This window comes from Dysidea avara, chromosome 6, assembly GCF_963678975.1.
Source record: "Dysidea avara chromosome 6, odDysAvar1.4, whole genome shotgun sequence".
Classification (NCBI taxonomy): domain Eukaryota; kingdom Metazoa; phylum Porifera; class Demospongiae; order Dictyoceratida; family Dysideidae; genus Dysidea; species Dysidea avara.
The window spans coordinates 17,777,584-17,800,566 of record NC_089277.1 but is presented as its reverse complement, the minus strand read 5'-3'; the positions used below and the strand labels follow the sequence as shown (position 1 = coordinate 17,800,566).

The 22,983-nt window shown below is 38.9% G+C and overlaps 3 protein-coding genes across 4 annotated transcripts; 1 reads left to right on the top strand and 2 right to left on the bottom strand.

Moving 5' to 3' along the window:
• Nucleotides 1-2,841: 2,841 nt before the first annotated feature.
• Nucleotides 2,842-4,534, top strand: LOC136258639 (uncharacterized). The gene is made up of 3 exons (XM_066051978.1): nucleotides 2,842-3,176; nucleotides 3,288-3,564; nucleotides 3,616-4,534. Exons 1-3 carry the CDS (start codon nucleotides 2,939-2,941, stop codon nucleotides 4,439-4,441), a joined length of 1,341 nt encoding a protein of 446 aa, XP_065908050.1. The 5' UTR covers nucleotides 2,842-2,938; the 3' UTR covers nucleotides 4,442-4,534.
• LOC136258638 (uncharacterized) lies at nucleotides 4,204-6,435 on the bottom strand. 2 transcript variants are annotated; one of them, XM_066051977.1, is made up of 5 exons: nucleotides 5,947-6,435; nucleotides 5,798-5,900; nucleotides 5,421-5,720; nucleotides 5,124-5,362; nucleotides 4,930-5,073 (listed from the first exon to the last, which is right to left on the bottom strand). In XM_066051977.1, the coding sequence occupies exons 1-5, from the start codon at nucleotides 6,303-6,305 to the stop codon at nucleotides 5,061-5,063; spliced, it is 1,014 nt and encodes a 337-aa protein (XP_065908049.1). In that variant the 5' UTR covers nucleotides 6,306-6,435; the 3' UTR covers nucleotides 4,930-5,060. The 2 variants fall into 2 exon arrangements, with proteins under 2 accessions (XP_065908048.1, XP_065908049.1); XM_066051976.1 differs by having other exon boundaries at nucleotides 4,204-5,362.
• On the bottom strand, nucleotides 6,308-7,890 carry LOC136259303 (uncharacterized). The gene is made up of 7 exons (XM_066052794.1): nucleotides 7,588-7,890; nucleotides 7,440-7,527; nucleotides 7,348-7,389; nucleotides 6,849-7,283; nucleotides 6,665-6,796; nucleotides 6,405-6,611; nucleotides 6,308-6,343 (listed from the first exon to the last, which is right to left on the bottom strand). Exons 1-7 carry the CDS (start codon nucleotides 7,782-7,784, stop codon nucleotides 6,308-6,310), a joined length of 1,137 nt encoding a protein of 378 aa, XP_065908866.1. The 5' UTR covers nucleotides 7,785-7,890.
• Between the last annotated feature and the right edge of the window lie 15,093 nt (nucleotides 7,891-22,983).

Here is a 22,983-nt window from a genome sequence, read left to right as displayed (position 1 = left end):
TACAGAAGTCAGCTACGAACAAATCACCCTGTAGAGAGATCAGCTAGAAGAAGTTACCTTGTAGATAGTTCAGCTACAAACAGATCTCCCTGTAGAGAGATCAGCTAGAAGAAATTACCTTGTAGAGAGTTCAGCTACAAAGAAACCATTCTGTAAAGAGCTCAGCTGCAAACAAATCACCTGTACAAAATTCAGCTACAAACAAATCACCCTGTAGAGAGATCTGCTAGAAGAAATTACCTTGTAGATAGTTCAGCTACAAACAAATCACCCTGCAGAAAGATCATTTAGAAGAAGTTACCTTGTAGAGAGTTCAGCTACAAAGAAACCATTTTGTAAAGAGCTCAGCTGCAAACAAATCACCTGTACAGAAGTCAGCTACGAACAAATCACCCTGTAGAGAGATCAGCTAGAAGAAGTTACCTTGTAGATAGTTCAGCTACAAACAGATCTCCCTGTAGAGAGATTAGCTAGAAGAAATTACCTTGTAGAGAGTTCAGCTACAAAGAAACCACCATGTAGAGAGTTCAGCTGCAAAGAAATCACCCTGTAGAAAATTCAGCCACAAAAAAATTGCCCTGTAGAAAGATCAGTTAGAAGAAGTTACCTTTTAGAGAGTTCAGCTACAGAGAAACCATTCTGTAAAGAGCTCAGCTGCAAACAAATCACCTGTACGGAATTCGGCTACAAACAAACCACCCTGTAGAGAGATCAGCTAGAAGAAGTTACCTTGTAGATCGTTCAGCTACAAACAAAATCACCCTGTAGAGAGATCAGCTAGAAGAAATTATCTTGTAGAGAGTTCAGCTACAAAGAAACCACCATGTAGAGAGTTCAGCTGCAAAGAAATCACCCTGTATAAAATTCTGCCACAAACAAATTGCCCTGTAGAAAGATCAGTTAGAAGAAGTTACCTTGTAAAGAGTTCAGCTACAAAGAAACCATTCTGTAAAGAGCTCAGCTGCAAACAAATCGCCTGTACAGAATTCAGCTACAAACAAATCACCCTGTAGAGAGATCAGCTAGAAGAAGTTATCTTGTAGATCGTTCAGCTACAAACAATTCACCCTGTAGAGAGAGCATCTACCTTGTAGAGTGTTCAGTTACAAAGAAACCACCATGGAGATTTCTGTAATCAATATATGTATTATATATATAATTTGTACATTTACTGATAAAATATTTAAAGTACATCTACTTCATCTTTTCTTCTTCCTGTGGTAAAAAAAAGATAGGTTAAAAAAGTCCCAAAGCCGGCCTATTTGAGGTATACAAATACAAAAAGAAATGAAATCTAATCCAAAACAGCCAAGCTGTAAAAAAAGTGTGCAGCCCTCAAAAAGGCTATGGTGAAAAAAAGATGTGAAATCCAACGTGGCGGCCAAGAAATGGCTGTGATGGTAGGTCAATTTAATAATGACAATTCAGGTGAATTTTGTGCCAATTGACCAAGCAGCACCAAATTCACCTGAATTGTCATTATTAAAATTTTTACCATTAACCTACCATCACAGCCATTTCTTGGCCGCCACCTTGGATTTCACATCTTTTTTTACCATAGCCTTTTTGAGGGCCACACACTTTTTTTACAGCTTGGCTGTTTTGGATTAGATAGTAGCTACTTACAGACTTTACAATATAAAAATATGGCACTTGTAGAAATGTGACTGTTCTATTAGAGTATCTCGATCTACTTCAAGCATTGACTAATTCAAGCGAAGAAGCTACGCCCGTGCTAAGAGATCTTGTGAAATGAAATGAGAATACCGGAGATTCCCTAAAATTTCGGCATCTCTAAATATTCGCTCCCCGTGCTTTGAACGCAATTTGCTCTAAATTTCGGCAAACGGAAAGTTTCTATTATAAACGCGCTAATTTTTCGGCACTTGGAGTACTAGTTGACGAAGGTTTCTTTAGTACTGAGGATTCCCAGTGACCTCACATAATATGCTACCTCGATGCTGGATGAAGCACCAAGTGTGAAATTGTTCACGGAACGTGTCCAACGATATCATCGTGTGACATCACGGCTACCGCAAAACGATCTTCGTTTCTGTTCACAGAATAACATCTCTCCTGGAGCCCACAAACAATCGTTTCATCCAGTTCTATTTGATGGCTTAGATGCTGCTTTAATTAAATCAGTGGTCATGCAGATAAGTGGCTCTGCAGTCCCTTCTGGTCTTGATGCTCATGCTTGGAGACATCTTTGTACAGCGTTTGGTGATGCTTCTAATGACTTGTGTGCAGCTGTTTCTGCTTTTGCCCATCGTATTTCCACCTCTTATGTTAATCCAAAATATTTACCTGCTTACTGTGCTTGTCGCCTAATTCCTCTTGACAAGCGTCCTGGTGTTCGCCCTATTGGTGTGGGTGAAGTTTTGCGAAGAATTATTGGAAAGGCTGTGACGAGAATTATAGGGCGTGATTTACAGCAGGCTGCAGGATCCTCTCAATTATGTGCTGGTCAAATGGGTGGTTGTGAAGCTGCTGTCCATGCAATGAAACAAATATTTGACTTGCCTGAGGTTGATGGTGTTCTCCTTGTTGATGCTAAGAATGCCTTCAATGAGTTAAATCGTCAAGTAACACTCCGAAACGTTGAGGTCCTCTGCCCTTCTCTTGCTTCCATTTTAATTAACACTTATCGTACTGATGCTTTTTTGTTTACTGGAGGTCGTACCATCTTTTCTAGTGAAGGGACCTCAGAAGGGACTACCCAGGGTGATCCTCTCACTTAGTCTCGCGTAGCCAGACCACTATTTCTCCCCACGGCGCTTATCGATTAGAAATTATAAGCGCTTGCTCGAAATAGGGTCTGGTGCACTTCCAATAGGCCAGTTGTGACAGCACCCGGTAGGAACTTGAGGTGTTGATAGGCTGCCTAACCAAACCATAGCGCCTGTAGTATTTATTGCGTTAACGTTCTTAGAGTAACATGTCAAGTTTCGAGCAGAGCGGTGCCAGCAACAGTGAGGAACACTTGCTATCTACGGACCAGAGTGAAGCTATCGAATGTGCCATACATCAACTGGGTTTAGAATCGTTGAAACCAAAACAGCGTGACGCAATAGAGAGCTACATTTCAGGAAATGACACTTTTGTTGTGCTGCCAACTGGATACGGCAAATCTGTAGTGTATGCAGCTCTTCCAATCATTTTTGATAAGCTTAGAGGTAATAATCGTATTGAGATTATAGATAGATAACAGATTGTAGTTTCCACTGAACGTGTAGATCCGTCACTTTTTTGATTGCCAGTGATATACTGATTTGTCCTTTTTGTAGGCCGTGAAGGATGCATTGTTGTGGTCATAAGCCCTTTAACGGCTTTAATGATGGACCAGAAAACTAATTTATCATTAAAAGGTCTTACTGTGGAATATTATGGAGAAGGACATGAGGATTGTTTGGATGTAATAATGAAGGGGAAAGTTCAACTTGTTTTTTTGAGTCCAGAAAGCTTATTACGTAATGAGAGGATCAGACGAATGTTGCTCAGTTCTGTGTATACAAATAATTTAGCTGGATTTGTTGTTGATGAAGCTCACTGTGTCAGGATGTGGTAAGTTATAGTATTTGACCACATATGCATTTACTGGTATGCAACACATAGGGGGGACAATTTCCGTAAAGCATTTGCTGAGATTGGAACTGTGCGAAGTTTGATTAATAAAGACATAAACATTCTTGCCTTGACAGCAACAGCCAGCAGTGAAACAGCTAAAATTATATTTGAAAGATTATCAATGGTTGATGTGAATATAATAGGACTGGCACCAGAAAGGCCTAATATCAAGTACTGTGTTGTTCCAATGCCTACTATGACTGAACTTTGCTCTACTCTAGCCTTGGAGCTGATAGAACATCGTGCCAATACACCCAAAACTGTTGTATTTTGTCAAACGTTACTGCAGTGCTCTGAATTTAATGCAAAAATGAAGAGAAAGTTGGGAATAAATTTAACGGAGCCACCAGGAGCCCCGTGTGTCATTCCATTTCGGATGATATCATTGTTTACATCTGCATCTAGAGCAGTAATACGGGCAGAAGTATTGAAGGAATTTTGTCGTGAGGAAACCAACTTGAGACTGATCATTGCCACCACTGCATTTGGTCTTGGCGTAGACTGTCGTGACATTACACGTGTCATCAACTGGGGTGTACCAAATTCATTGGAAGAACTGGTCCAAGAAACGGGAAGAGCTGATAGAAATGGGAGTCAATCTGAAGCCATACTTTATTACGGTAAAGGAGCACATCAACATATCTGCAATCAAGTTAAGCAGTATGGAGAGAACAAAACCAATTGTAGAAGAACACTATTATTCAAAAATTTTCTATTTAGTGACTTAGATAAACAGTCCATAGTTGCATGTAAATGTTGTGATTTGTGTACACCATTGTGTGTGTGTGTTGATTGTTCAAGAAACATCAGTTAACTAAAAATATTACAAATCTAAATCAACAATTTTTTCTACAACCCACTTAGTGAGGGAAGACCAATTTATAGTTTGCAGTAGTGGGTGCTTCTTATATGAGAGAAACAAATGACCTTGTCCATCAAATATTTTGTCTGAAACAAGCTGGTCGACAATGGATTTAAGATCCTTTGTAAACTTCGGATAGGTGTGAAACGCTTTGTTTTCATGCACCTCAGCCCCATGTTCAAAAGTTGAGCAAACCTTAGCAATAATGCCAAGGGACATTCCAATTGACTTCATGCATTGTGGCATTGTATTTGATCCCAGATTTCCAATCATAAACTTTAATCGTTTGTTTAGGTGCTCCATGTGGAGATCACAAGGGATATTGTGGCCTACTCTTCCAATTGTATTTACAGTTCTGCACCACTTTAATTCAGCTACTTTTCGTGGTGACAATAAAAGCATCTGTGCAAGCAAATTGAATGCTTCTATGGCATAGTTTCTACGACCACACTGCTTGAATACAGGAAGCAGGAAACGCCAGTATCTGATTATGCGATTTCCTTCCCCTTCTCTCACAGCATCATGAAATCCATGCCACAGTAGTCCCAAAGTTATAAAATCAATAGCGTAACTACAATCTGTTCCTTTAGGTGGCATGTCGGTTACATCGGAGGACAAGTTGATCTTTACCCACCTGCTAACAATTTGTCTGGCAATATCATTGCATTGGTGAGAATGCATTGGTCTTTCTTCGATGAGCTTCTTTGCAGCAGTTATAACATAGGCAAAAAGAACCGTCAAAAAATCTTCAGTAGCCTTCATTGCTTTTGAAGGGTCTTGTTTCACCGCAGTCCGATTCAAAAGGTTTTTAAGTTGATATAGGGTACCCCTATCCCTTGATCCTTTTTTGGAATACAGCCTTTTCCACATTTCCTACAAGGTTTGTGAATTATCATACAGTCACTTCATAAGTATTGTGTATGTACTATACCTGAAGTAAACACATCCTAGTATGCCAGTCTGCTACAGCTGGGACAAAACCCTCTAAACGGTGAAGTGCATCGGTGTCATCATCCCTTAATCCTATAGCACCTCTAGCACGTGCCACAGTAAGTTGATCTCCAAACAGCAGTATTTGGAACAATCTGGAATCATCTATATCAAATGACTTGCCTTCAATGGTTTCAGTCCTTGATGCCACATGAACTGGTACATATTTACTTAGGTCGTCTAAGATCTCAGTCATATCTTTTAGCTTTGCTTCATTCTTGAGAACCAGTCCAAGTGGCACCTATAAACAGAAGAATTTTTAATAATGGAAAGACAACACAAGCAGGAATACACTGGATATTCTATTGCTACACATACCACTCTAGATTTACTGGCCATTTCTTCAGAATAGTCACTCTTAACGTGCCACTGAACTTCACATTTCTGAGCTTTAAACTCATCCATATGTTCCACCAAAATCCTGTGCAATCATTGATAGATATAAACATACACTTATACATACATACCTGGTAACTAAAGTCTCAAAATCCCCAAGTAATTTTTGACGTTCAGAAAAATCTGGTATAATCTTCTCTGGAGATATGGTAATATGTGAGGGGCGATTGTCCGACAATCCAGAAGTATCCAATCTGTTCAAGACAGCATATGAATGGAAATAATGTAAGGATTGGGTAGTACGATCTTGACGCTGGTATGATGGACGTATATTTTTGTCAATGTTATCTCCTACGATCACATATCCAGAGCAATTATTTGACACATTAAGTGAAGCAGATTGAGTTGTGTGTGTCTGATTGTTTATAACTTGATTGCTGGCTGCAACCAAGAGCGGAGAAGAATTCTGTACAGCAGAACATTGTTCCATATCTATAGGAAGGGGGCTACTTTGCTCAGGCAAAGACACTTGTTGGCAAATAGAATCACACAGTAATTCGCCACAACTTTCATCATCCTGGATATCTACAAAATCATTCAAGTCATAATCATCGTCATCTTCTTCATCTTCTTCAGTAAACTCAGAAACATCACCAACAGAGGAATCATCATTAGAACAGCTGCTAACAACATCGGAGCTAACTTCAACATCATCTGAGCTACTAAAGAAAACGTGATTTTCATCCATGAAAAATATTGGTGAAGTGCTGTTGGCTGGCAACATATCACTAGTAACCTGTGCATTAAGGTACACGATAAATGATAATAATCATATTTCCATAAAATAACCTCTCTGTTTTCCAAGATATCATTAGCCCAACTTATCACATCTGCGTCATGTCTATCTGATATTTGCTTCACTGCTTGCGCAGTTACTGACACAGATAAAGTAACCATAAATGGTTGCAAACAATGAAAGACCTGTTATAAAGTTTTCATATGAGTTAACACATGCATAGAATGATAAAAGTACCTGTTTGTGAACACCATTTCCATACAATAGCATTGATACTGCCTTCTGCACTTGGCAAAGCTGCTTGCATTGCATCTTTAATAGCATGGAAATTAAAAAACAAATAAACTTCTGTTTAGCCTTTGGTAACAATGATTCCAAGAAAGACCATAATGTAGGGACAGTTTCCTTTAACTCTAAACTTAATAAATTCCAGCTAAACTTTTCCAATGCCTTTGGGGAATCTTTGAGCTGTGATGGCTGAGAATTCAAGCATTCCATTTCTTTTTTGGCTTTGAAGGCCAATGAGTCAATTATGGGCTCTTGAAAACTATTTGAATTAACTGCCTTCTCAGAGCAGGCATTATAACTCCTTCTTGAAAGAGACAAAGCAAAAGGTTTTCGTACTGGAGTCATCAAATGCCTCCTTGTTCGATCACGGCCTTTGACTAATATCTATAACGCAAAAAAAAAAAAAAAAAATTTACACATAAATACAGAATTCAAACACAATCCTTACAGATACTTCTGGTGAAAATGGCGTAGCAGCAGCAACAGAATTCTGATTAAAGAAACAAATTAATAACCAATTAAATAATTACAATATCTTACCGTTTCATTGCATGACACCGATTCCTCTTCATCATTGTCTAGCGTAGCAGCTTCAGCAGATCGCTTCTCACCAGTACATACTCTGGAGCTTGACCATGAAGATGTGGTGCATACCTTAACTGAATTAAGACATAATCACATTACAAACCTTGTCTGTGGCACACAAGTGCTTGAAGTTGCCTGAGATGGAACACAGATGTTTATCTTGGAAACAATCTGTGAAGACAATTCAGAAATCTTGTCACAGGCGTCGTTGTATCTCTTCAAGTTCCTTTGCAAGTTGAACAAATAAACGTTCTCTCTCTGCTCAGCTCGAACGATGATCTTAACGAATGCCCTGGCCATGTAGCAGAAATCAAAAAGTTCAGGATGGCTACCTCTTTATCGCAGGTTCCTCAATGAAGCAGTCTTCGGTCTTTACTTGAAGGTACTGGCTTTCGACACAATCCACAGTATTTAGGGATGAGTCTATTTTGCTTTTTTTCTCACCTATTTTTCTTTCCAGCAATTCTTTTTTTACCTACCTATTTTGCTCAATATTTTGCTTGTCAACAATCTATTTTGCTCCATAGTTGGTGTACAATGTAATAATAATAATTACATGTAATAATCAATAAGCACTGTTTACATACACTATGGTGTTTAGATATTAGTGATTGTATCTTAGCATGATTGATGCCTCCATATAATCCTTTAGTGAATTTCCTTGTAGGTCACCAAATCCTGAATTCAATAGTGAGAACACCCTTTCTGCAGCAGCCGAGGAGGGCTGTATGGTCAAGACCTTCTTTACAGCATTTGACCATAAAGGCAAATCAGTTGCATTGAGCTTCCACCATTCCAGAGCAGCAAGTTCATCACTAATACCATCCGCCTTAGCTACATAAGAAGGAAGTTCAGCCTTCAAATTTTCAAGCTCGTCATCCTTAAAGAAGGGAACAACCTGCAATGCATTTACATGAGAAACATCTGGCTTAAGCATTACTATCTTGTGCGGATTGAAAACTCTCACAGCCTTAAAAACTAAAATTTGCTCCTTTAAGGAAGAATCTAGCAGTTCTTGAAAGTAATCTAGAGCTGGTTGCATACAGCTTCGAGCATAGCTGCGATGCCTCTGCTGTGCAGTTGATTGAGTAGTGATACTGCGAATAACAGCTTCAGTGTTTGGAGTATGAGCTGCCCTGACTGCTGCAACAACAGTCTGTACTATTTCATAAGTTGTGAAACTCAGTGGCCCATCTCCTTCAAGGTTATATGTAGCCTTAACAAACACCTCCCCCCAATCAATAACAGCAGCAAGCTCAAGCTTTAAGTGTTCAAGCTTTTCACGGTCAGTTAAAATAGCTAGTAACTTTGGACGAGATGCAGGGCCTAAGTCTGTATTTTCACTTAGGAATGGTTCGATATCACCAAACTGGAGCATTATTTGCTTAAAAATTTCCCATTTGCTCCACCACCTGGTAGCACTATACGATGCCATTGCCTTTCCTGTTTGTTGTTTCCATAGAAATTTGGCTTTAATGCTATGTGAAAAAAGTGCTAGCCAATTACCAATAAACTCAGTCAGGGTTGGTACTTTGAAGTGCTCTCCAACACGATCAAAAGCATGGCTGAAGCATCCAATATCTATTACATTAGGGTAAACAATCTTCAATGTCCTCATTGCTACACTGTTAACAGATGCTCTATCTCGCATAGCAGCAATAAGATGGCTGGAAGAAATGCTGTAGAACACTGAAAGCACTTGTACCAATTCGTGTGCAATTTCTTCCCCAGTGAGAGATTTTGAAAGCAGTTGGATGGCTAGAAGCTGCTGTTGAATTTCAAAAGAATCATTTACAAAGCGCACTAAGACTGCTAATGCCTCTCCACTATGAGAGGTACCATCAAAAATGACACTCAAGAACTGACCCTGGAGTGATTGCTTAATACGTGCCTTTTCTTCTTCTAAAATAAAAGGAATAAGGTCAAACATAAATCTGCGATCTGTAAGGCGATAGCCTGTCTCCTCAAAAAGACTACGAAACTGGTCAACCTTACTTAGTGGTACACCCGCTTGAAGAAATGTTTTGACCACTTTGACTCGGAAAACCTGCTGTTGTTCCGGAAGAGTCTCACCTCGCCCATGAGCTTCTGCATTATACCTTTGCAGAGATTGTGCAATGTCTGAGTCTTTAACATTCCTTTGTTGCAGCTTTTTCTTTCCATTAGCATGTTTAGTAGATTTTAAGTGATACTCAATACTGCTCTTTTTGAGGGGTAACTCTTCCCGGCATCCTTGGCAAAAAAGCTTTCCAGTAGCTACAGTAAAGGGTTCCTTGGAATATTCGGTTACTCTTTGCTGGGGCTTGATCGTTTTTGGGTTGCTCTGCGAATTCGAATGTAATGCTCTCTTCCTGCCAGCTGGTGGATTTTTGGCAATTTTTCTCTTACGAGAGAAGTCAGATGCACTTGGTGCCTTTAGCACACTAAGCAAGGACACTCCACTAGACGTTGGCGTCGTTGAGTTGCTGGCACTTCCGGTAGAACGAGTCCTCGAAGTTGTACTAGTCGAAGTTGTTGTAACATCTGACTCGCGAGACGATTCACGGTCATCATCATTACTAACAATGCTAAGACTGTCATCTACTTCACTAACATCGCTTTCAGCACTTGAACTGTAGTCAATGCGTTCTATCACATCCATTGTAGACACTATTTCACACGTGATTATTCGCTAACATGTATTGTGGGTTCGCCTTCGGGTCAAAGTTCAGCTAGAGCCATACTCATTAAACGTACGAGTGTTAAACGTAGCTATGGTAAGTTGTTACTTGTGTTAGTTATGCAGTTACATTCACACTGTCTGAAACAGATCTGAGATTAACAAATTTTGCTTATTTTGCGCCTATTTTGCTCGATTTTGCTCCTATTTTGCTCGATTTTGCTCCTATTTTGCCAGCATTTTGCTTGTTGCTCTTGTATTCCTATTATTCCAATAATTTTGCTGGCGAAATCGACGCATCCCTAACAGTATTCCATCCTATCAGTGATTGCTCGGCAAGAGAAAAGGACATCTCTTAATTATAAGCGCACTGGCGACTTAAAACGTGCTTGAATCTGTCCACAGTCTCGAAGTGTTAAATGAGGTGCTGTCACAACTGGCCTATTGGAAGTGCACCAGACCCTATTTCGAGCAGGCGCTTATAATTTCTAATCGATAAGCGCCGTGGGGAGAAATAGTGGTCTGGCTACGCGAGACTACCTCTCACTATGGTAGGCCTGCGCCGATTATGCCAGCATAATTTGGCGCATAATGGGAAGCCAAAAGCATCAGCATATTAGGCAAAATTTTAGTGCATTGGTTATATGAGAAGCTGAAACTCTGCCTATTTTGCATGATGCAGAATAGGATAGTGTGCAAACATGGTAAAAATCAGATTTACAGCTACGTTGTGAAGAAAAGATTAGTTGAAGATCGATATACTCTAATAGAACAGTCATCGCATAATGAAATATCCTAATAGAACGTTCACAGATGCATTAGGTACTCTAATAGAGCAGTCAAAACACAATTTTATATGAGCATAATGGTACATAATTGGAGCATAATAGGGGAATTTTTGGAGCAATGCTCAAAAGCATAATAGGCAATTTTAAAAGCATAATAGGCTCAGGCCTACACTATGGTAGGCATTCCAGCCCGATTTTTAATTTTGGAAAAATGGGCTTTTTATATGCTCAATAGATAGAGTATTGATTGTTGATCTCAGAAATATATAGTTTGTTGGGTTGGAATTAGCTACTTTGGCATGCACAGTGCTTAAAAATTGAAAAAAGGTACATTTTTTCTCCAGGGCTCCCCATACATTTTAAAGGGGAAAATGGCACAATTGAATCAAGAAGCCATCTAGCAATCTGGACTATCTTGAAACTACAGTTGCTTCTAGCTGCAAGTTTGTACATGTAATGAGAGTAACTTCAGATCGTATCGGATCTCAGTGATCTTTGTATGCTTTGTGGTGAGCAAATATGTTTCACCCACTGCACACTTCTCAATACAACAGTGTATACCCATAGTATCTCAAGTAAGTAAAAACATCAAGTTAACAACTTATAAAGGTAAACAACTAAAGTGGAGGTACCACAATGATGCAACAATACTTAAGGTGGAGTTGTGGTTTCAATTATGGCATAGTTATGCTGACTTTGAAGTGGTTTATACTTTTGAGCTGATGACACAGCCATCAGAAAGTTGCTCTGGAGCTGAAAACCGCTAACCCGAGCGAAGTAACTACGCACTTTAAAGTAAGCACCAGTGACTACCTTCCACCCAACAGTACGTTTTTAAAAGTTTTAAAGTATTCTACATACATTGCATGGTTTGAAAAGATTACAAAACAACACAAAACTTACTTATACGTAACGCGCACGATAAAACTAAGATTTTCATGATGATCAGCGTGTGGACAAACCCCACAGTGATTTTCATCCTGATTGGAGCTCGGACGACGGAGCAATCCCAAGTTAAACATGAGTTGTTATTTTGTGCCAGAGTTCTATTGGGGAATATACGGAGAATTTTTTTATTAAAAAATCTCGGATACTGGAATGCTTAACTATGGCTATGTACACTATCGGTACTTTGCCCTTGATTTCTCGTCTTACTGGTCTAGTAAAGCAGTGCTGGTATGCTGATGACTCTGCTGCTGGTGGAAAGCTTTCCAAGCTTAAGCAGTGGTGGGACTTGTTATCTTCCGTAGGGCCCCGTTATGGCTATTTTCCAAATGCTACTAAAACTATCTTGATAGTCAAGGAAACTGTTTTAACTGATGCTAGAACAATTTTTGGAGACTGTGACATTCAGGTTACTGCTGAAGGACACCATTATCTGGGAGGTGTAATTGGCACTTGTGCCTTTGAACAGCTATTTTTGAGACGTAAAGTGGATGGCTGGATTGATGATCTTAAGACCTTGAGCCTCTTTGCCGAAACACAACCTCATGCTTCCTATGCTGCTTTTCGTCATGGTCTCTCTTTCCGATGGAACTATTTTTTTCGTGTTTCTTCTTGTTCTACAGACCTTTTCCTTCCTCTTGAAAATTTTGTTAAATCTGTTTTCCTTCCTAGTCTATTGGGTCGAACTGTCCCTGGTGATGTTGAGAGAAAGCTATTTGCCTTGCCTGTGCGGCTAGGAGGCCTTGGTGTGTTTGATCCTTCGATTGTTGTGTCACAGCAGCGTTCCTGCTCTGTAGAAGTAAATGCTGGTCTCGTTGGCTTGATTATCTCTCAGGTACATCAACTAGGTGACTGTCTTGATGCACAGGTTCAGTTGCGATCCAAGTTTCACTCTAGGAGCCATCAAGAGCAACTTCAATCTGCCAATCATTTGTTCGATGAACTTCCTCCTAGCATGCATTCCTCAGTCATGTTGGCTCAGGAGAAGGGTGCATCGAATTGGCTCTCTTGTCTTCCATTGAAGTTGCATAATTTTGTGCTTCATAAAACTGCTTTTCGTGATGCAATTGCGCTTCGCTATCATTGGCTACCATCTGCCTGCCCTACTTCCTGTGCCTGTGGTCACTCTTTTACCATAGAACATGCTCTGTCTTGCCCAAAGGGTGGGTTTCCTTCTCTGAGACATAATGAAGTGCGTGATCTAACTGCCAATTTACTTTCCGAGGTCTGTAACAATGTTGTCACTGAACCCCACCTTCAGCCTCTTTCTGGTGAGACCCTTCAATACAAAACAGCTAATCGTGATGATAACGCAAGGCTGGCATTGCAGCTAATGGTTTTTGGGGAGGACGATTTGAGAGGTCATACTTTGATGTCAGAATTTTTAACCCTAGTGCACCCTCAATTCAACCCCTACACTCTGCATACCGACGTCATGACAAGGAAAAGAGACGTGAATACCAACAACGGGTTCATGAAGTAGAGAATGCCTCATTTACTCCCTTAATTTTTACTACTACTGGTGGAATGGGTGATGCTGCTACTCAGTTTTATAAGAGATTGGCCAACCTTTTGAGTGCAAAGCACAGTCTTTCCTATAGAATAGTGATGGGATGGCTGAGATGTAAATTGAGTTTCTCTTTGTTCAGGTCTGCAATTATGTACATTCGCGGTGCCAGGTCCAGTTTGCGCTGTCCCATTGCTGAGGCACCGATTGCTGTGTAGGTCGCTGAGGCCCATATGTAAGATAATTTGTTTTTGTTTATTATGTACTGTTTTATCTTATGTCATTAATTTGTAAAAAAAAACAACAAAAAAACATGATACATCCTCAGATATAACGCTCTGTTAAGTCATGGAACACTTCATGCAGCAACTGGGAGCTAGCGAGATTTAATTAATTATCACGAGATAGCTAGTTTAATAGTATTGATTGTGGTTTCTATTATTATTAGTGTCGAGTAACAAAAGCAATGCAGTAATAACATTGATCATCTCTTCTGGATATTATTATTATTATTATTATTGTTTACTGAGCAGTCAGCCCTGCTGGTGTGCTCAGGAATCACACAAACAAATACATTAGGTACAATAATATGATTGGAGTCTAGCTGTAAATAGATCAGTATCTGCAATTTCAATTGTGTCAGTTGGTAGTATGTTCCACTCGTTTATTGTTCTTGAGAAATAGCTGTTTTGGTATGCCGTGGTGGATGAGGTAGGTAAAATATAGTGAAGATGGTGGTATTGTCTTGTTGGTCGTGTTTTTGGTAATAATGAGGAATTTGGAGTGATAACTGTTGGTAGTATATCTTATGCAATATTTGTAACCTAAATAATTTCCGACGAATTTGTAATGTAGGCCATTTCAGCTGATCCAACATTAGAGAAACTGAACTGAATCTGCCATAGTCATTCAACACCCAGCGCGCTGCTCTTCGTTGTACTTTCTCTAACTCTGAAATATCTCCAATGTGGTAGGGATCCCAGACAGCAGATGCATACTCTAGTTGTGGTCTCACCATTGTTAGGTAAGCTGATTCTTTAACTTGTTTTGAACATTTGTTTAGATTGCGTTTTAAGAAATTGAGTGTTCTAGATGCTTTATTGACAACATTTGATATGTGAGGTGACCAAGACAGTGATTTATGAATTAAGACTCCTAGGTACATATGTTGATCAGATATATCTAGTATGTGACTGTGAAGTGTGTAGTCGTAAGTGAGTGGTGATAAGGATCTCGTGCAACGTATAACTGTACATTTACTAATATTGAACTTAAGTTGCCAAGTATCGGCCCATTCTGACAGTTTATTTAAATCTTCTTGAAGTCTGTTGATGTCTTCTACACTATTGATAACTCTATAAAGCAAGCAATCATCAGCGAACAGGCGGAGTGGTGAGTTGATGTCTTTAGTTATGTCATTTATATACAATAAGAACATTAGAGGTCCAAGAACTGTGCCTTGTGGTACCCCAGACATTACCGACACTGGACTAGAGGATTCACTATTTAAAACAACACACTGAGTACGTTGGGTAAGCCAAGTTTGGATCCAGTTATAAGTACTGCCATTAATTCCATAATATCTTAGTTTGGTCATTAAGCGTTGGTGTGGTACTGTATCGAATGCTTTAGAAAAATCCAATAGGATGATATCTATTTGTTTCTGATGGTCTAGAGCAAAGGATATGTCTTCTGTAAGAGTAATTAGTTGAGTTATGCATGAATGATTAGATCTGAACCCATGTTGATTTTCAATTAATATGTTGTTTTCGTTTAGATGGTTGATGATGGAGTGATATATAATGTGTTCCATAACCTTTGCACAAATGGAGGTCAAAGATATGGGGCGATAATTACTAACACTACTGTGGTTACCTTTCTTGAATACTGGACATATATTGGCTTTTAACCAATCAGATGGCAATGAGTTAGTTGACAGAGAATGATTGAAAATTATGTGTAATATTGGTGTTATTTCATCTGCGCAATGCTTCAAGATGTAAGGGGATATACGGTCTGGACCACTAGCTTTATTTGTATCAAGTGTTATAAGTAACTTATGTATTCCAGATTGTGAGATAGATATATCAGGCATGTTGGGTACTTCAGTATTACTATCCATAGTAGGCATTGTTAACAAGTTTTCCTTTGTAAACACAGATTTAAAGTGATTATTCAAAGCATTTGCTTTGTCTTTTGCATGATGGATTGTTTGGTCACCTATAAGTAATGTCGGAATATCATGTTTATCTTGTTTTTTGGTTCTGATGTATTTCCAAAATTGTCGACGATTTCCACTGAAGGAGTTATTAAATAATCTGCTGTAATAGTTATTGTGTGCTGCTCTCACTTTCGAATTTATAGAATTCTTTAATTTACGATAAGCATCCCAATCAGATTGTAAAGCGGTTCTTTTAGCTTTGTTGTACAAACGTTTTCGAACTTTCATATCCTTTTTCATTTGTCTATTTATCCATGGCAGTCTATTACTTGATTTATTTACTTTGTGTGGAACATGATCAAGAACAGCCTTGTGAACTGTTTGCTTAAACTCTTGCCATAGCTGATCAACAGATCTAGACTGAGGGTTACTGAGCAGGAAAGCATTTCTAAAGGTTATGAGATCATCTTTTATTGATTGAATATCTCCTTTATGGTATAAAGCAACTTTGTGTTGGTTTCTACTTGATGTTGGTTTATGAATTATGTCTAAATCAAATATTATAGCATCATGATCAGAAATACCAGGTACAATGTCAAGATCAGAAATTCTTGGGTAAGAAGAAAATACTAAGTCCAATACACTATTCTGACGTGTTGGAAACTGTACAAACTGCTCAAGACCAGCGTCATTAATTACATCTATGAACAAGTTATTCAGTCCACTTCCATAAGTTGGTACACTAATTTGGCCATAACCAGTACTCCAGGAAATACCTGGAAAATTAAAATCTCCTATTAGTAGGATGTTCGGTGGAGAGTTTGATCGGTTCAGTAAGTTGGTTATAGATAAACGGAGTTGTTCTATGGGATATGAATCAGTATTTGGTGGGCGATAGAATATACATACATGAATAGGACATCGGTTCAACAGTGTAATTTTGGCCCAAATTAGTTCAGCTTCTGTATCCAGCGATGGTTCTTCTACAACATTTAAACATTTCTTTATACACAAAAAGACACCACCACCACCCATAGTACGATCTTTCCTAAACACATTATAATAATCAGGAAATATCTCAGGTGTGAAAAAAGATTGATCAAGGTGAGATTCACTTCCTCCTATCACATCTGGATTATGTTCATCCACCAGTGCCAAGAACATTGCCTTTTTGGTGTCACTTCTCAAACTGCAACAGTTAAGACTTAAAATTTTTAGCTTGGAATCACTTGTTTGAGTAGCATGGACATCTGGGGTAGTTAAAATATCAGTATTTTCACAAGAATGACTAATCTTATCTTTACCATCAGGAACTCTGTAATGCTTCCGTAGAGGGAGCATTACTTGCAGCACCTTGGCTATTGTATCTTCTAAGTACAATTTCACCATTTAATATCATCAGACCCTTTTCACCTTTTCCTCTCCTTTGTTTTAGTTCTTGTACCAGTTTCCTATGTTTCTCTCGTTGGTATTTAGTCATGTCTGTGGTGATAATGTAGGTAATCACGGTATATAAGTTAGTGCTGAAGCGAAGTGAGTGTTGCGGCCAGTATCATCAGTTCCGCCACAAGGCGTTCCTGTTAGTCCCTGTAGAAAGAAATCCAGAAAGTAACCAGTAAGCAGATCGCAAATAACATAGCCATGAAGCGTGCAGACTGTATTAGGGATAGATCCCTAAAAATTCGACAATAATACCGTGTTGGTACATTTTTTTCCTAATTGTTTGGCCAGACACGAACGGAATTAATTTATTTCTTCCGAATTTTTAGGGAATCTACGGTAGTAAAGAAAAGGCAAGTATGTACAGAGACAATAGAGGGGCGCGTAATTATGTCCTGTTGTACATGTAAATAAACGCCTTTAAAATTTATATTACTACTAAATAAGCGCACCAAAATAGGCTTGTGAGGCTGTTGTCTCCAAGGTTGTCTCATTACTTGTCTTTTCGTGTTGAAAGGATTTAGTCACAATTGGTGAGTTTAACTATACATGTATTTCTCGGTATTTGTATTGTAAAACTTAATTGTAAAAAGGCGATTAGCACATATCATGATAAACCGACATGTATTTGTCACAGTAGAGTCTCTCGCGATTATTAGACATTGGACCAGGGTAAAATATTTACTGCTATATTTAGAGGTTGTAGCGTTTGTATATCTTAGTATCTTAATAAATAATCCTCCATGATCACTAATCACTAATAGTACAGTGAAAACTGGTCATCAGGCCGTAGGGACAAAATTTTCTGACCTAGCTTTTTAAAGAGGTGGCTGCATTTTGCGGCCTTAAAAAAAGGTAAGAAGCATGCTGTTCTAACTGGCTATAGAGATGGATTTAGTGTGTGACAGCGTATGAGACAGTAAGTGCTGGCAGCAAGGGGGCAGGCAATCTGTTAGAGCACCAAAGGCACTGCTTCAGACTTAGACAGTTGGGGTTTCACTATTGGTCCTTATAAGCTCCTGATGAAGAAAGTGATGAAGTGATTATCCATAGGATATATTTTTCAGAGTATCCATTTCAGTTTTACAATATAGTAGCCAAGCATAAGATGAACATATCACAGCATTCCAGTGGTTTAGTGGTGACCACAACACTGCCTGAGTTAAACTGTGGTGAGATTTGAGACTACCGGAAGCCCTGGAATGCCTTCGACACATGAAATACCAAATATCTAATGCCTGGCTTTCATCCACAGTGGATCTGTCTTGGTGGCCACTTGTAAACAGCTGCCACACAGTCTTTCGAGTGAACAGCTAGTTTCTACACCCCTTAATTATCAATTTTTAAAACCTTGAGCAAAATTGTGTGTGTGAGCAAGTGCACTGTTGTGCATTGGCAGTGCCGTGTATAAGGTTGCTGCCTAGCAGTGACACATCGCGAGTATTGAAGTCACAATGCGTTACTGTATCATCCATCTAAATACAATCTCTGAATGTGTTATTTTGTGTAGAGAGCAATCTTTCACAAGAAGTGACCTTCAGGTTTCAGTGTATATTGTTAACCATTAATATTGTTCACCATTGTGAACTGTATGCACAGTGAAACCTCACTTAACGGCCACCTCTTTAATAAGACCACCTCATTATATTGGCCACCTCTAGTAGATCCCAAATATAGCTAAGCAGTACTTTATAACCTCATTAATAAGGCCACCTTGTTATTCAGGGCAAATTTTTTGGTTCCACAGCTGGCCATAGTAATGAGGTTTCATTGTGCTTATGTGAATTTTTATTTTTCGTAACTTTTCTTCAGGTTTACTGATGGGCACTATGAAGCATTGTTGACTGGTCCGTACATAATGTGGTGACTTGAAATGTTAAAACAGTACGTAGCATGTCTTGTATGTACATGTAATGTGTCCACACATCCACACTTCTTAGAAATAAATATAATTGTATTCTCTATACTCAGTTCCATTGTGCCACTGGGTCATAAGTGGGTTGAGTATGGATCATCCAGGACATTTGAGTCACATTTTGTCCTGGCCAAGTGGATCTCATCCACTGACAGAATAAACAGATCAGATCACGCGTATAAATTACGGTGGAACTTGTTTATTGCCACCTTCACTCAATAAGCAGGTAACAGGGTATAAATTCTCAATTGGAATTGCTTTTCAAGAGAGGTTGTCTTTCTATACTGGTGGCCATTAAGACAGGTTGTATTGATAGAGTGTACATACTAGAGAATGATGCAACAATATCCTCCACTTAGTGTCGTTTGATAGTGATGTAATGGAAACTATGTATTGTTGCATTTAAATACTATACTATTATATTACAAGTCTAGTACGTATTTATAACAGGAATGTTTGTTAACTGTTTAGACATACTGGAGCCACACCCACTCATCTGGATTCTACAAATGGAGTCATACCAACTGGTCATCGTACTTACTTGTTACTCCCATTGTGCTTGGATGAATATACATGCTGTCATGTGAGACTTGCTACCATGGCGGGCCACTGGAAAACATTTTCATAGCAGTTATATTACAGTCATTATTGTACAATTCTTACATTATTGTTGTGAAAAGTGTTTGGTATTCATGTGTCCTCTGTATGTTGTAATTACATGTGTAATTATTTTATTTATTTATTTATTTATTTATTGATTAGCAAACACCCAACAGGGTTTTTACGCTAATGTACAAGGTACGTACACATAAGTGCCTAGTTTAAGTTACAATAACATAAGTGCCTATAATTTAGGTTACAATAATGATTAGTACTAAGTTACAATGAGTGCTAAGTTACAATAGGTGCTAGGTTACAACTAGTGCTAAATTACAGTAAGTGGTAAGTTACAATAAGTGCTAGAATTACAATGAATACTAAATTACAGTGAGGGCTAAGTTACAATAAATACAATAAGTGCTAAGTTACAGTTACAAAGTAGGAGTAGTTGATTGTTTAAATGTTTCAAGATCAATGGTAGATAGATTAGGGATACATAGATCGTTCCAATGGGGAATAGTTCTGGGTAGGAATGAATAGAGATACGTGTTTACTGAAGACTGTATATGATTAAATTTCTGATCATGATGGGCTCTGGTAGCAGTTTGATTTAATGATGGCAGACCGGCAGCGATTTGGGACCAATAATAAATGATTAACTATCTTGTACAATAGGATGAGGCGTGCTTGCTTTCTGCGTTCTTGTAAAGATGGCCAATTTAGTTCATTTAACATGTTATTGTGTGGAGGTGCTATAAACAGGCCTTCCAACCCTCACGGATTTACCGTGAGACTCACGATTTCACTACCAAGCTCAAGGTCTCACAAGCAGTAGCCCTAAACTCACGGATTTTTAGTTCAGCCTACCAATTTTCACGGATCATCACCGTAAAACTCACGATTTCTTTCAAGCTCAGGCCAGAGTCAAAGCTCTCAGAATGCCCTTTACCTGGCCTTTTGAAGTTCTCAGGTGATTTCCCTAGGTACGTAATTGTGGTACAACTAAGCAAGATCACGTGATTATAAAGGCATGGATTCGCCTTCGGCCTTCTATTTAATACCAATACATTGGAGAGTATTTGGAGCAAGATCTGGAGTTGGTCAGAACTCTGATCAGAATACCAACTCTGAAGCGCTTGGTTTGCACGTCACACAAGAGCACCTGCTTTCCTGGGTTTGTAGCATATACAAATGGTATGTTCTATGTGTTTGGAGTATTTTATTTGCTTTCAGCCTCTAGGATGAAATTGACACATTTCTAATTCATCACGTGATATTATAAGCACCTAGTGGCTTATATCAAGAACGTTCCATAGTCCGGTCACGTGTTACAACTTCACAGCAATAAAAGAGTAACTGTTTCAACACAGGCTGTTGCGATTTGCTGTGTCTGCCTATAATAATGTGCAGATACAGCAGTCCATTCTGGATGTCAAGACTGAGTCTCAAGGTTTTTCTGTTTCCTAGGTTGGTAGGCCTGTATAAAATGCAATAATGCATGGTGACAATTGGCTAGCTACATGTGCTAATTACTCGCAGCTTGTGTCAACAACTGGTAACCGCAGTTGTACTCTTTAAGCCGCGCCCTGAGGACAAATTACGTAACGGTGGGGGCGACTCATTTCAAATTTAAAAACGAACGATGGTATGCAGCACCATAGATTCAGAGATGATAGATTATAGCTATCTGTGGACTATAATCTATGGCAACACACTTCTTTGTGGCTATATGCACTGATTAACTACATAGAGTGCCAGTTCATCAATACCCAGTGACCGCAGTTGTGCTCTGCGTTATTCTTTAAATTCCGAGTAAAATTCTTAGAGAGCAAATTACGGGGGGGGGGCAACTAATTTAGGGTCCGCAATCCGAAAAATCAACTTCTACACATCAATCCCCCTACCATTGTGGGATGTTCATTGTAGTATCCCATTGCTTGATCCACCATGAAACCGGAGGCACGATCGTTGTCTTCACAGAAATATTGTTTTCAGTATCTCGCAAGATGCAAAATTTATTTTTAAAATTTCGTGCTCCACACAAAGGACCGGATGAAACTTGCTACTTAGCCAAATCGTATCCAGAGTTGTTGTAGTTGAAAAGTACGCACAGAAATAAGTAAATGATTTGCCGGGTGCCCGGCACAGGGTTGCTGAAAAAACAGACAAAGAGATACGAAGTTTTGAATTCAAATTGCCCTATCACCCAGGGCAAGAGAAGCCAACTCTTCCTCATAGTATTTCGATACGGTTGGGTGCATAGTCTGTCTATGCTGTTAGTTTGGAAAAGATCTGACCATCTGGGTGACGAGCGTCAAAATTTTCTGCAGCATCAAAGAATTGTGTCGCGCTTTCTAGCCATTTCGAGCGCTTCTGCAGCCACAACAATCATCAATTATAAACTAACACTATGGCAAAAGATGTCCCTGAACGTTTGGTAGCAGCGGTTGTCAATTATTATTTCATCCACGGCTTCCACGCCTCGTTCTAAGCTATGCATCGGTTATGCAGACATTGGCGTATTTTGATAAATATTGTCTTTATGCTTAATGAGAAGATTTTACGCCGATCACTTCTTTATACCTAAAGAGAAGATTTTACGCCAATCTTCCCATTAAGTACTTAATGACAAGCTTTTACGCTAAAGTCATTGGCGTAAAAAGCATTATGAAGTCACTATATGCACTACACATAAAGGGAATATTTTACGCCAAACACTTAAAATTCACTAATTACAGGATTATCCCCACCAACCCTTGTAATCACATGATCTCCACAAACTGAGTACTAGATGAAGGGCAGAGATTTCATAATGGCCTTACCCATTTAATACAGGGTCATATGAAGCCATACAGCTTTTTATACTCTCCGATATCTCAGCTAAACTAGGCAGTGGGGGGTGTATATTGCTATATACCACTTTGACACCTCAGATCAAAGGAAACCACAGGATTATATATCACATATTTCCCCTGACCATAGGGCGATATCTAGATATCGCCATGTAGTTAGGGCAATAGCCCTGACCACAACTGCCTTTGATGCTGAGACAGCTACAAAGCATTAGTTCCCTTCGGTTGTTTATATAGAGATGCTAAAAGTTTTGCATTGTAGGCTTGAATTACAGCTACTTAAAGTTTTGTATTGTGGGTTTGAGTTAAACATGTTGGTTTAGTTAGGGGCATTGTTGTGAGCAAAAAGAATTGAGTGAGTCAGTATTGCATAGCTCAGTTACTAAGCATCACTAAATAATCATTTTTGTAACGTTGGGATTGTTTTTCTACAGAGTACATTTTAACTGCATGAAAAGATGCCTCAAACATTCACACCTATATGTCTAGGTGTTTTTTGAGCACCTTAAGTTGCTTTATTCATCCACAAAGTGGTTATTTGGTTTAAAATGGCATCACTACAACCAGTGAAACTCACAATCATTTCATTTTTGTGCCCACAGTTGATGTTGCAAACCTCTTTATAAAAGTAA

Coding starts and splice junctions, on each gene's coding strand:
- LOC136258639 (XM_066051978.1), top strand. CDS start 2,939: ATGTCAAGTTTCGAGCAGAGCGGTGCCAGCAACAGTGAGGAACACTTG. Junction 3,177..3,287: donor CATTTTTGATAAGCTTAGAG/GTAATAATCGTA, acceptor TCCTTTTTGTAG/GCCGTGAAGGATGCATTGTT. Junction 3,565..3,615: donor GCTCACTGTGTCAGGATGTG/GTAAGTTATAGT, acceptor TGCAACACATAG/GGGGGACAATTTCCGTAAAG.
- LOC136258638 (XM_066051976.1), bottom strand. CDS start 6,305: ATGGAACAATGTTCTGCTGTACAGAATTCTTCTCCGCTCTTGGTTGCA. Junction 5,721..5,797: donor TGGCCAGTAAATCTAGAGTG/GTATGTGTAGCA, acceptor TTCTGTTTATAG/GTGCCACTTGGACTGGTTCT. Junction 5,363..5,420: donor CTAGGATGTGTTTACTTCAG/GTATAGTACATA, acceptor CAAACCTTGTAG/GAAATGTGGAAAAGGCTGTA.
- LOC136259303 (XM_066052794.1), bottom strand. CDS start 7,784: ATGGCCAGGGCATTCGTTAAGATCATCGTTCGAGCTGAGCAGAGAGAG. Junction 7,284..7,347: donor CATTTTCACCAGAAGTATCT/GTAAGGATTGTG, acceptor TTTGCGTTATAG/ATATTAGTCAAAGGCCGTGA. Junction 6,797..6,848: donor GAAATGGTGTTCACAAACAG/GTACTTTTATCA, acceptor ACTTTATAACAG/GTCTTTCATTGTTTGCAACC.